The following is a 13,868-nucleotide window of genomic DNA, read 5'->3' as shown; positions in this document are numbered from 1 at the left end:
TTTTACGGTTCTGACATAGGCTTTGAAGCCAATGTCTGTAGCTATAAAATGAGGGAACTCTAGGGTTGTTTGTGGGATAAAATGAAACAATACAAGTAAAACACAGAACATAGTTAGGAAACTGGTTGATTGTAGGCACCTGAAAAATGATAGCTGCTCTTACGGATGTTATTTTCTGCTGGCTTACCTCATTGAACTTTCGAATTTAAAGGAGGATTTGTTAAAGATAAAGCTGGGTTTTAGGTCTAAATAAATTCTTAGGTGAAAAGTGGAATGACTAAGAAAAGTGTGCTTTTCATTTAAATTATATACACTTGTATAAAATTCATTCTAGTTCAGTTAATGATTGTATTCTATGCATTCCTTTAAGCCCAGGGTCCTCGGTCTTGTACAGGCCTAGAAAGGTGGCTATTCTTAATTTAAAAAGGCTGATTATATATCAACCCACCATGGAGGTACATAAGACTATTTCAAGATGTTAAATTTATTTTCTCTTGACTCTAAATTACTTTATTTCATGTCTATGATTTTTTTTTAAATGGACAATTATTAATAATTATTAGGAAATGAATTTTAGTAGACGCAATATTTGAAAACATGAGATTGGCGGAGGAGAAATAATTTTTTGAAAAGACCCTGATGGGGAAAATATGAATCAGTGTTTCATACTTGAAATTGTATAAATAATTTGTTATTATTACATCTTTTTTTGCTGTTATTATATAACAACTTTAGTTTTTCATAATTTACCCTACAAACATAAAGCTTTATCAAACAAGGAGAAAAATGTTTTGGATGTTAATGACAACATCTTTGAGGATCTCTTGAGTAATTTTTAGTAGATTTAGTACAACCATGTTATCATGATGTTTGTAGTTATAAATTTTATATGGAGCACTAAACAGGCAAAGAAATTTGATAAAATTAGTAAATGGATTTGCATGTATATAATATGTATATATGTATGGTATAAAATGGAAATAAGTTGAAGTGTTACCCAAGAGTAGAGTGCCCCAAGTACACTCTACTTAATATAAGAATAGATATAAATAAGTATATATAAGAATACCAACTGATATATTTATTCAGTAGTTATTGTATGCTAAAGGCAATATCTCATTTGCTTTATCTCACAACAGTCCTGATAGATAGATTCTCTTATCCTGATTCTCCATATGAAGAAACTAAAGTTCAGAAGGGTTCAGTTACTCATCCAGTGTCATGTAGTTAGTAAGTGGTGGTGGAATCAGAACACAGGTACAGGTCTTTCTGATTCCTCACCTCATTGTCTGTCATGTGAAATGGTAAAGAAGAAATGTTAAGTCAGCCTGGAAGAATTCTGCAGAAATCTGGGTTGGAAGTTTACTTTGGATCTTTACCACATTACATGTAACAAAATAGATTCCAGATAGGTTAGAGAGTTAACATTTGAAAAATGAAAGAAACAATAGAATAAAACTTTAGAAAACTAGAGGGTAGATTTGAGTTCCTCTCAAATCTCCAAAAGAGAATGTCTTTTGAATTGTATAGTAACAGAAGAAATCACAAAGTAAAATCTAAGTGTATATTCAGTGTAGCTACAATATGTAAAGTTAAATTTTTTTGACTATCAAAACAAAAGTACAAATTGGCAAAAATTAAGAAAACAACACCCAGTACTGGCGAGGAAAACTGTCATACTTTGCTTATGACACAATAGAGCAGTAAAGGCCCTTGAGGAACACATGTGATGGGCATAAGTGTTCATCCTTTTGTACCAATTCCACTTCTGGTAATCTGTTGTATTAGATCATCTAAACTATAGAAAATGTTATTTCCATGAAAGTATTTTTGCAGTATTTTTCATAAAACCAAAAATAAGGCAAATAATCTAAATGTCCAATATGAAGATGATGATTAAACAGTCAGACCACCAGATGAAATGTTATATAATTATTATTATCAGTGATCATAAAATCTGTGTTTCAGTGTAAAACACTGTGAATGTATAAACTTTTTTATCTTTTAACATGTATGTTTTATTGAGGTTGCAACTGTGGAAATAAGGTAATTAATTGTACTATGAAAGACTGAAATGAAGTATTGTATGTTAAAATCTTAATCTTGATTATTCAGGTATCAGGATTAAGGTGGATTTCTTTGCTTCATCTTCTGAGTTTTTGATAATATGGTTATTTTAAAGTAAAAAGTACATATTCTTTGACCTACAGGATGGGTTTCCAGATTTCCAGGACTCTGTGCAGACACTCTTCCAGCAGGCTAAAGCTAAGAGTGAGGAGCTCACTGCTCTTAGCTCACAGGTAATGTCAGCCATTAGTTAACACTTCATAGGAGCTTCGGTGGGTGAAAAACTCAGTGGCCCCTTCAGCTGGCTTCAGTTTTAGATTCAGTTTCATCCAAAGACTAAATTTATTCCCGGTTGTTTTTACAATGTCATCTGATCCACAGTTGTGTCAACAGGATAGCAGTATCAGCTAGGTTTGGTCTGCTTTGTGAGCAGAACCCAGTATCTGCTACTTGTTTATTCTTTGAAGTTTTGTAGGAAGTAGGACAGATTCTCTACTTAAGAAAACTCAGAAGCAGCAGCTTGATACCAGGAAAACAGCCATGTTGACTCTGTGTGTATTATAGCTGTGAGATAAAACAATTCTAGTTCTCAGTAAAATAGTAATAGTCAACATTGTTGCTATTGTTTAATCATTTCAATTCATGTATAATGAAAAACTAATATGTACTTTCAGGTGCTTTCGCTACTAAGTAATTTTATTGTGTACACAGAAATTAACGTTTTTAAAAGTCATTTTTGCCTTTTAGTAGGTACTATAGGTTTTATTCTTATTGATCTTCTCACTTCTAATGACCAATCTGCTTTTGGTCAGATTTAGTGGTGCCAAGTTTTGTGTTTTCATGTGGAGAAAATGAAAAATAAATTTTCCTCCTCCAGAAATCTTATTGAAATTTTATTAATTAATAATAAATGAATTAGAAGTTACGATTCCTTTTAATCTGGTTTATTTGATTCAGAAAAATAGTGTAAGCTTTTATTCTGTTTTATGAGTAATTTTATGTGTCAGCATATTTCACCTATTGATTTTTGCTATTGTGAATCAGGATTATTATAACTAATTTTATATAGCACATTCCTTGTATGAGCCGCCTATGTATGAATCTTCTGTGTAGCATGGCAGCGATTCATTTCTGTGCCTTTGGACTATTACCTCCTTGGCAAAATAGCACAAATACAGTGCTCTGAATATCACACACAGGTAATTTAGAACCGTGCCTAGAGAAGGGACAGATAAATTTATATGTCAGCCAACTAATTGTGTATTTTAAAACATGTCATTTGAAAAAAATAATAAAACATGTCATTTGATGAGTGGCTGGAAAACACTGCAGTTTCATTCCATGATGAAGATGAAGATCCTTGTTGGCACTGAGGTTTTTCTGCATAATTTGCATTGTTTAATTTTAGTGGGAGGTGTGTTTGTCTTGTTCTTCTAGACAGCCGTTTTACACCTTTTCTCCCCCAAACATACTGTCATCATATCGGAGTTTGTGTAGTGCCAAATCCTAAAATAAAAATGCCAAGATTTCACCCTGTGTTAGAAGCAGTTTATAGCAGATGGTGCTGTTGCTCTGAGGTTCTTTTTAAAAGAAAAATCTTTAAAAGGACTTGGTACCTTGGAAGACAAAGCTAAGGTTATTCTGCTTTTGAACTAGAATGGAATTCTCTTTATAGGATTGAGCAGAAAGCTTTTTTTCCTTTTGTACAAAATCCAGCATTCTGTGTTTTAACATGATGATATAGACATCAGTGCATATTTATGGAACGTGTATACCACATGAAGTGTGAACTAATTTTAATGAATACTAAATATATTTGCTGGAGTCTGAAATTGGCATCTTTAAACCATTAAAAAATCTAGGATGTTTTAGTTATTTTATTTTCGCTTTACTTACTAGCAGCCTGAAAAGGTGATGGCAAAGCAGATGGAGTTCCTCTGCACCCAAGCTGGCTATGACAGACTGCAGCATGCCGAAAGAAGACTGTCTGCAGGACTGTACAGGCAGAGCTCAGACGAGCACAGCCCTAACGGCTTGATGTCAGACAGCGCTGAGGGACAAGGTACATCCTTAGAGTGACCGCGCCTTTAGTGCCAGCTGCTCAGTGCACTGTAAACAGAAACAAAGAAACAAAAATGCTATTAGAGTTCTCTATCAAAATTTTTAAATTGTCCCTTTTTCTAAAGAGGAAAGAATTCTTCCTGCAGTTTTAATTTGTAGTTTTTTTAACCTTGTTGTTTAGTTGCTAAGTTGTGTCTGACTCTTTGAGACCCACATGGACTACAGCGCACCAGGCTTCCCTGTCCTTCACTATCTCCCGGAGTTTGCTCAGACTCATGTCCTTTGAGTCAGTGATGCCATCCAACCATCTCTTCCTCTCTCGTCCCCTTCTCCTCCTGCCCTCAGTCTTTCCCAGCATCAGGATCTTTTCCACTGAGTTGGCTCTTTGCATCAGGTAGCCACAGTCTTGGGGCATCAGCTTCATCATTCGTCCTTCCAGTGAATATTCAGGGTTGGTTTCCTTTAGGATGGCCTGTTGTGATCTGCTTGCAGTCCAAGGGACTCTCAGTAGGCTTCTCTAGCACCACAGCCCTAAACAAGAGCTGGCCCACGTAACTGACATGTATTTCGTAGAGGGTGGATGGGAATGGGAGATGTAAATAGTATAGATCATTTTTCCTCAAGAAATGAATTCCATGGGAGATGCTGATCATTTTTTAAAAGACTAAAAGTGTATTTTTTTTAAGACTACATAAGCAGATTTGTCTGAAATTTATAACATTTGGTTCCTCAGAGAATGTGGTAACTGTGTCTAAAATACTATGACAAAATAGAGATTTGAAGAGAGTATAAGAAGGGAGAGACTTGTAGAAATGTTATCTTCTTTCAGGCTTCACATTGTTCTATAGATTCTGTAAAGATATTTTGTGTGGCATATACTTTGGAAGTTGTCCTCTTAAACTCTTTAGATGTAAAAGGCTTTGCTTCGTGAGTATTTTTACCATTTTTAAAATTCCTCCATTTGTATCCACACATGAAGAAACTTCCCAGTGCCTGTCACTCACTCATTCAGCAAATATGTGTTTATGCCTCCTGTGTGCCACGCTGCTAGATACTGAAAATGTAGCGGTAAGTCGGATAGACCCTGCCTCCTTGGGGCTTATGCTTGACTGGAGAAAGATGGATAGCATCCAAGTATCAGAATAGATCCTCTAGTTTGAAATAGTGACAGTGTTTGAAGAAAAGCAACTTTGTAGGATCTTCTTTTTTATGTATTACTGTTAGGCTTTTTTAGAGAGTGGTTACTATAGTCAAAAAAGTAAGATTTCTAAATAGGAATATCATCCTAACCAGCCTTCTTCAACTATAGAGTAAAACATTACATGTTAGCAGATCAGAGTAGTGGTGAAGAACATTCTTCCTTTAAAATATTACAGAAACTTCAGTGGAGGTCTTTTTTTAACTTCTCCAGTCATCCTTAACAGTTAAGATTAGAGTTAAGAAATGTTAGTCACTCAGTTGTGTCCAACTCTTTGCAATTCCGTGGACTGTATTCCACCTGGCTCCTCTGTCCATAGATTATCCAGGGAAGAATATTGGAGTGGGTAGCCATTCCCTTGAGGGATCTTCCTGATGCAAGGGTCGAGCCCAGGTCTTCTGCCCTGCAGGCTGATTCTTTACCATCTGAGCCACCAGGGAAGCCTGAGAGTTAAGAATCAAAGACATTAATGAAAGATTTGATTACTCTCATTTGTGACACCAGAATATTCCAGTGCAGGGCAGCAGTTTGCTAAGTGTGATGGATTTAGGTTTATGATAGGGAATATGATTTGGTGTATGAGACACTTTTTACCATATCTGTGCTAATTACATCTTTTCCTGGCTTTGCCATAGGTTTTGCTGTTGTTCTAGAAATTGGCAATTTGCTTGAAGCCATCTCTGTGTCTGTGTGTGAAAGTGTTAGTTGCTCAGTCATGTCCAACTCTTTGCAATCCCATGGACTGAGGCCCACCAGGCTCCTCTGTCCATGGGATTTTCCAGGCAAGAATATTGGAGTGGGTTGCCATTGCCTTCTCCAGGGGATCTTCCCAACACAGAGATTGAACCCAGGTCTCCTGCACTGAAGGCAGACTCTTTGCCATCTGAGCCACAGAAGAGATTTCTGTGTCTGTAGTATTTGTTACTATGTGGTTAATGACCTACCTTGGTAAAATGGTTGCACTAATAAGAAAATGCCTGGAAATCTCAGTCTTTTGTTTCATTTGTGATTAGCTTGTCGAAATGTCCTGACAGAACAATAAATTGTGAGACTAGCATGAATTGCCATTTTCTCCCTTAATTATTATCTTAAATATTTCTCCAGCTAGCATTTAAATTCTTCAGTGCCTGTTGACTTTCCTTACTTATTTCTTAAGGAGTGTTCAGGCAATCCATGGAAACTTATTTTTAAGAAAGCCGTGATGCATTTTTAATTATTCATATTCCTTTTTTTCTTTTCATTAGGAGAAAGACCTTTGAATCTCCGAATGCCTAATTTACAGAACAGACAACCCCATCATTTTGTGGTGGATGGGGAGCTGAGTAGACATTACTCCAGTGAGGCAAAGTCCCACTCATCAGGTGAAAATGTAGGATGTGATTAGAGGGAGTAATACTTGAATAAACTGTATTTTGATTTTAATCTCCTAACTTCTATTTATCCCTCCTTAAAAAGGGGTCATTGCTAATACTGTTACTGGTCAGTTTTCTCGCCTTGGAAATAACAGATTGCCATATTAATAGCCAGTTTTGTTTTGTTTTTTGAAAACATGATATTCCAAAAAATAGACAGGGAAAAGCTCTTGAAGGTTGAGATTATTTTGATTACCTATTACATGAATGGTGGCTTTATGCAAGATTGTAAAACAGGTAATAAATGACTGGCTTTAGATATCATATTCCCTTTTCCAGCCTTTCATAATATGAAATTGATTATATGTTTGCTGTCATGCTAAAAGAAAACCACTTGTGTTTTTCTAAAATCTGAACTTTTCATGCAGCTGCATTTGGGGGGTGATACTTGTATCTCAGAAGTAAACTGAACTCCATAAAAGGGCAACTGTTTCTCGTATAGTCTGGCGTTTGCATGTTTTTATCCAAGTAAAGTGAGTTAGGGGTAAAGGTATTAGAGACCAACACCATTTGAAAAAACCCAGTATTGTTCAGTCTTTTGAGTTAAAGTAACTTTAGGAGTCATTTGAAGTCAGTTGTCTCATCTGTAAAACATAATTTCTGCCTCACTGAACAGTTAGGAGGATTAAACAGGATAACCTATATGAATTGCCTGACTGATAAGAATTCAGTAAATGGTAGCTACTATTACTCTTTGTATGCTGAATTTCTGTACAGAGAGGGAAATTCATAAAGTCAACTTCCTAATCTCAGATAAGCTATAAATGTTGGTTACTTTTCTAGAATCCTCTTTAAAGTGTATATGTGTGTGTGTGTATCCCCCAGTATTAATACTTCACATAAATAAATACTACATTTTATTGTCATTCTGTAGTGTGTGTTTGAGGTTCAAATAATTATTCTTGTAACTCTTAAGGAATGAGTCCTTATGAAAAATAGAATCTTCATTCTTTTATCCCTGTTTCTCCCACATTAAGGTTTTGTGACTAGAGAAACTTAAAAGTAGTCCTGTGTTTAAACATGAAAAATGACTTTCTGCCTCATGTCTTCATTGGTAGTAAATATTTTGGCCAGTAACTTTGTTGTATGTGAGCGACCAGTTTTATTTTAGATATTTTATTTATCACTTTGGACCAAGCATTAAATAAAAATCAGTAGGTTCTATATGCTGTGTGCTTTACATGTGTTTTGTAATTTAGGTCTCATACTACCATGTATAGATCCTATCCACATTTTATAGATGAAGACACAAAGGCTTAGAGAGATGTGTAACTTGGAATCCAAAATCTTAGACACAATTCACAATTTTATAAACATAAAAATTTTGTACGGAATTGGCAGTTACGAATAGTTGATACTGCTTGTTTTGGGATTTGAGTTTGGGGTTTTCTTTTTGTTCTTTTTGTGACCTTTGATGTTAAGTATTAATATATTTTGTTTCCATTTTTCTACAGAGAGCCTTGGGATTTTAAAAGACTATCCTCACTCAGCTTTTACTTTGGAAAAGAAAGTCATCAAAACAGAGCCTGAAGATTCAAGATAGCTGTGGTTCTTCCACTGTTCTCTGGAAATGGCATCAGAGTTAAGGATAGTGCTCCATCATAGAAATAAGCCTTAATAACCAATGTTGCCTCATTCAGCACAAACAGATTTCATAGCCAAAGCATAAGGACTGATACAGTAGTCTGTGGAAACCAGGAAGACAAAACCACAGCCGCAAAGGGGTAAACTGAGAGAATGTTGCAATCTGTAACAGAAATACTGATCCACATTCCTGTGTAAGTCGTTTTATGTGGAAAGGCTTACAAATTAATACTGTAAGCATTCACTATTTAAGAATGTACAATGTACTTGTGTAATTTATAGAAGTAAAATCTAGGTGTTGAGACCTGTTTGGACCAATAGATGTGGATAAAGTTTATTTTACTTGAAATTTCATTGTCTGCTTTAAGTGTTTTACGTAAATATTATTGTATGTCAGAGTTCAGAATCTTTGCAGTCATAAAAAAGAAAGTTTAAAAGTTTAAGTGATGTAGTTGTTGGCAAGGTTGTAATGACTTTGGAAAAATGGAAAGCAGATACTCAATTTAAGCCAAGGAAAATGTTGTAGTTTTAATACCTGATAAAACTGATTTTGTTTAAATAGGAAATGTCTCATTTCTTAGCAGTCAGGTGTCATTTTTACTGGCTTAATTAGGCAATAGTTAATAAATACTGGAGTGGAGTTAAAAAGATGAGCAATAGAGTAGAAATCTCTCCTACCTGGTTGATCCAGGTTGCATACTATGATAGCTACTTAAAGTATGACAAAAATAGGAAGCTGCTCCTTGGACAGAGAGCCTGAAACAATGGACCCATGCACAAAAGCCGTGACTTCAACATTGTTTTTTCAGAATGTGTTATGTAGATTAAGACATAGTAAGTTAACCCTAAATGTGATAAGAATGATGACTGTTAACAAAGGCTATATATGTAGTAGAGTAAGCACTGTTTTATATCCAGAAAGTCCTGTACGTAGAAAATCCTTTTCTACATACCAGAGTCAGAGAAGCTAGATGGTTCTCCCTGGGGAACATATTCCCATCCAAACAGTTCACAGTTGTGGACGACCGGTGCATCCACATTTGCAGGCATATTTCTATGAAGGTTTAGTTGACACCTATATTCATTATTTATTTTACAATTTCATTTTTGTATACTTTTCGGATTTATGAATGCAGTTTTTTCTTAAAACTCATTTTAACTTGAAAATCTGTTTTAATTCTCCCTATTTAGTTAGTGGGCTATATACATATATATGAGAGTGTGCTTAAATGTTAATAACATGCTTGCATACTTACCAGAATTTCCCATTGGAATCCACAGTGAAAAACAAATACTACTTCTACCAATGTATATTTTTCTGTTGGTTTAAGAGGAGAAGATTTTTGACAGCTTTACCTCCTTCCTCCAGATTTAAACCCAGAGATTGCCCAGGAGAGTGTGTTGACTTGGAATATGTGTTTTTTGTTTTCAGTTCTGCTCTGGGTCATAACTGAATAAACATATTAAGTTACAGTCTGTTATATTAAAATTCATCAGCCAGATGTCAGATGAAATGTCTGCACTGTAGTCTCTGATCACTGTCACATATATAATTCCTTTTTCATGTTGATTTGTAGAATAGCTTTACAGTAGAAACACCAGTAAACAACTTTTATACTATTAAAAGGCTTTTTTCCCTTCTTAAATGTTTTAATTGTACCATAGTGTTTTGCCCACTGAAGAAGCTTTTCATGGACCTTGCAACTTTGTTGCTAGCTTTAGGTTGATAATTGTGGTTGTATTGTTCACTGTATGTAGAAATAGTATGAATATGATTTACATAGATTGTTCGGTTTTTAATATTAGCCATAGAACTGGTTAGTATCTCAGTAGTTTCATGAAACGTTTCCTGTATTCTAATCTATTTTGAGAAATTTTGTGGGTTTTTTTTAATTGTGTCTTACAGTTCAAGTTTGTAGATTTTAATAAGCGACAATTTTTAAAGATATGGTAATCTTCCAACTAATATTTATCTGTCTTTCACGACCATACAGACTGCATCTTTAAATCCATGAATAAGTTTCCTTAAGTATCATCCTTTCCTGGTTTTTTTCGTGCTTAGTGGTAAGGGGAAGCACAAGAAAAATTTCAGTAGAATACGGTTTTTATTTTGTAAACACTAATGTATTAAACTTGCTATACATTGAAGCAAATAATATATATTTTTATTTGAATTGTATATATGAACTGGATGTTATAACTAGTCGATTTTTTTCATTGTGTTAGAGGTATTTTCACTGAACAAGGTCAATTGGTTACCTCAGTATTACAGCCAATATAGTCCAAGGGACCATTTCTCTCCAAGTCTTGTGTTGTGCTTTATTATGTGAAGTCCTCGTTTCTGTGACTGTAACCGCTGTCGGTGAGGTGGGATGAGTGCACTGGCTTCCTGTGGCAATAAAGACGTTCTGTGCCTCACACATCTATGTTTATAGAGTTTTCTGCATAGCATTCCTCACAGCAGTACTAGCCTGCCTGTCTCCCCGCTCGTTTGGTCTGGGCTTGAGTGCCAGGGCCAGGGGCTTCTGTCTTAAGCCTGTTACTGTCAGCCGCCTTCATCTCTGTAAGGTTGTCGGCAGGCAGGTACTCAGTTTACGCTGGCTGTCAGAATTTGGTTTATATTGTTCTCACAAGAAGGTTACAAAGACATTTTGAAAACTACCCACCATGTCTAACCAACTGAATCAATAAAAGGGGGAACATTAGGACTTAAGACTGCAAACATACTAATATTTGCAAAGTGTTAATGTGACTCGGCCTCAGTATTAAGGGCTATATATGAAATTGAACTAACCTGTGGTAGAGAATTAGCAAAAGCCTTGCTGTGAAATTGTAATGGGTGAGTTTGGTAGATTAATAGCTTCAGTGCAGAGCCAGTGGCTCGGGTGAGGGTGGAGGCCACAGAAAAAAAAAATATATATAAGAGGTGAACTTTGCCCTTTGGGAACCTAATACCTAGTTGAATGGGAATTTTTGTCACTCAGATAAAATCCAGATTCCACTGTGTTACAGAGGGATAAATAAGGAACTGACATTTAAGTGAATTTTGTGTTCAGTAGGCGTTACGGGAGTAAATGCTTTACAGGTGAAAGAAAGCGCGTTGAGTGAGTGAGGCTGGCGATGAGCCAGGACTGGAAAGATGTGGGGTGTGCCTATAAAGCTGTGGTGGGCGTGCATTTCACTTGGAGGTCACTTTTTTAAAAGTTACAAAGCTGAATGCTTCAAAATAATGCTTGCCATGGATAATCATTCTTTCGACAGTCCCATTGAACTTACGAAAAGGCAGCGGCTTAATGTGTTAAGACTGAATATTACTGTCAGCTGCCTGCATTTCCATGAAGTTTTTGGCAGACAGGTACTCAGTTGACTCTTCTGTCAGAAAGAGACTTCGGTTTATATTGTTCTCACTTAATGAGAAGGTTACAAAGACATTTTGAAAACTACCCACTGTATCTAACCAACTAAATCAATGAAAAGGGGGAATATCAGGATCTAAGGCTTTGCAAACTTATTAATATTTGCGAAGTGTTAATGTAACTAGGCCTCAGTATTAAGGCTTATGCTTTTTCCTGTCCTTAATTAGTAAAACCGCCTGGGGAAAAGCTCTAGGATTTGGTGATTATGAGCACCTAGTGAACCTTTACAGTAAGTTTAAGAGCTGAAGCCTAAATAAGCATGTAAGGAATTTCCTAACGTGGTCTGCTCACTTGGCTACTCAGATGTCTAAGTATTACTGACACAATACGCATTGTGCTTGTGACTTCACCTAATACTGCACTGACTCTTCAAAAGACAATCAACCGAGGTAGCAACCTAGAGAAACTAGGAGGTCTGTCTCTTATAGGAAGTGAATTCATCAGTAAATAGCTGAAGTTAGAGTTGAGCAAACATTTTTGTGTTTGTAACAGCTTGAAGCATAAGACCAAATATGGTAGCTGCTGTTTAACTAAAAACCACCTTATGGTCCAGCTGTGTGCATGGGTGGTGTTTCAGGGAATCCAGACTTATTTATTTGTTACTATCTGTGGGTGTTCTCATAAATGAGATAATCTTAAGTGGGCCTCCAGACTTAATAAAAGAATGATCCAATGTCAAGAAATTTGTTTTTTATTGTAAATATGTGTAATTTCAGAAAACCTTACTGTTGATTCTTAGTGGCTCTACAAGATGATTCTTATTTTACATTGAAGCGATCAAAAGCTAATTGTAGTGTTTTTCTTTGAGTATGCAGCAGTTGCAGCTTTAAAATCTCTTCTCTGGCCTCTGTTTTTACTGACCTACGAAAAATTTTTTAAAAAGAAGAAAACACCTCTATGGTGTTTTAAATTTTTTGTGCAGAAAAAGCTAAGCAGAAATTTATTTTGTAAATTCACTGTCAACTTATTAAAGTTAGAATCTGAAAACTTACTGTGTTTTATCTTATAAATTTTTTTCTGTCTATAAGTTTAGCAATTTTCAGGAAACTATGAATAATCGGTTGGTTCCATTTACAAAATTGGTTTAAAAATCCCTTATATTTTTATTCTTTCATACTCTTCCTGTCTTCTAAGGGCCACAATTTTGAATTATTAAAACAATATCCTGTTGAATTCTAGGTCTCCTTGTTGTGTCTGTTTGATCACAGTTTCCAAGGTTATTTTTCTGACAGCTAAATAATCTACTTCCAACTATTGCTCCCAATAAGGTTAAAGGTCTAGTTTTTACCAATTCATCTTAATTAGTGGAAATTTTTATGACATTTTTGTAGCAACTGCATAAAACTCTCAAGGAACATCACAAATGAATTAAAAATAATACTGATCTTAGTTTTACTGCAACATTCAGATCAAATGTTTAGTTATGATTCTTTTTCTGTTTTATTCTTACTGCCTGATTTACAAAACTGGTTTAAAAATCCCTTATACTTTTATTCTTTCATACTCTTCCTGTCTTTACCTCGAATTTTTTTACTCTACTATATAATTGCTGTCTACTTAAGTTTTCCAGTATAGATTCTCAAAAGAATTGTTTTCTTCACAATATCAGAAATAGTTAATTGAATGCTGCCGTCAAACATAATATTGCAAAATGCAGATTAAGTACATGTAACACTAGTTTAAGATGATAACCACCACACAAGTGTTACAATCAACCCAAGAATTTTTTCTCATCAGCCTATTAAGAGTGACAGATTTTTTTCAGTTTCCTGGTAGTCCAAACAATTTGGTAATCTACCAAGGCTAGTTTTACTGTGGGTGCGCACCAGTGACGGTATAAGTTAAGATTGTGCTTCATATTTACACATTCTGAAACTTTATGAGTCATCTTTGCATTAAAAGTTTGCACCTCATAAATTTATGCTTAAAAGTGCCATGTTTAACACCCACACACAGTCCTGAGCAAGTAAGGCCATTCTCTTGCAACTGTCACAGACACCCTCTGCTGACAGGTCATTTAGGCTCAAGTATGTAGGAAGATATTTAAGTAGTGCACACGTAGGTGGAATCTTACCGGTAACTGGCTCAGCTGAGGATTTTATAGTTTTCTGAGACTCCGTACCATCCTCA

The 13,868-nt window shown here is 35.4% G+C and overlaps 1 protein-coding gene across 4 annotated transcripts in view; it reads left to right on the top strand.

Annotated features, from left to right (window-relative positions):
- NAB1 (NGFI-A binding protein 1) overlaps window positions 1–10,742 on the top strand; it is a 49,283-nt gene extending 38,541 nt beyond the window's left edge. Inside the window, exons 5-8 of one of the 4 annotated variants that reach the window (XM_019969357.2) lie at window positions 2,211–2,300; window positions 3,970–4,129; window positions 6,571–6,687; window positions 8,193–10,742. In XM_019969357.2, coding sequence (XP_019824916.1) covers window positions 2,211–2,300; window positions 3,970–4,129; window positions 6,571–6,687; window positions 8,193–8,281 — 456 coding nt within the window. In that variant the 3' untranslated portion in view covers window positions 8,282–10,742. Of the gene's footprint in view, window positions 1–2,210; window positions 2,301–3,966; window positions 4,130–6,570; window positions 6,696–8,192 lie in introns of all 4 variants that reach the window. The other 3 variants (XM_019969349.2, XM_019969366.2, XM_019969375.2) reach the window with 3 other exon arrangements.
- The last annotated feature ends 3,126 nt before the right edge of the window (window positions 10,743–13,868 follow it).

Source organism: Bos indicus, chromosome 2 (assembly GCF_029378745.1).
Source record: "Bos indicus isolate NIAB-ARS_2022 breed Sahiwal x Tharparkar chromosome 2, NIAB-ARS_B.indTharparkar_mat_pri_1.0, whole genome shotgun sequence".
Classification (NCBI taxonomy): domain Eukaryota; kingdom Metazoa; phylum Chordata; class Mammalia; order Artiodactyla; family Bovidae; genus Bos; species Bos indicus.
Note: the sequence above shows the minus strand (reverse complement) of the source record. Positions and strands in the feature narration are given on the sequence as shown.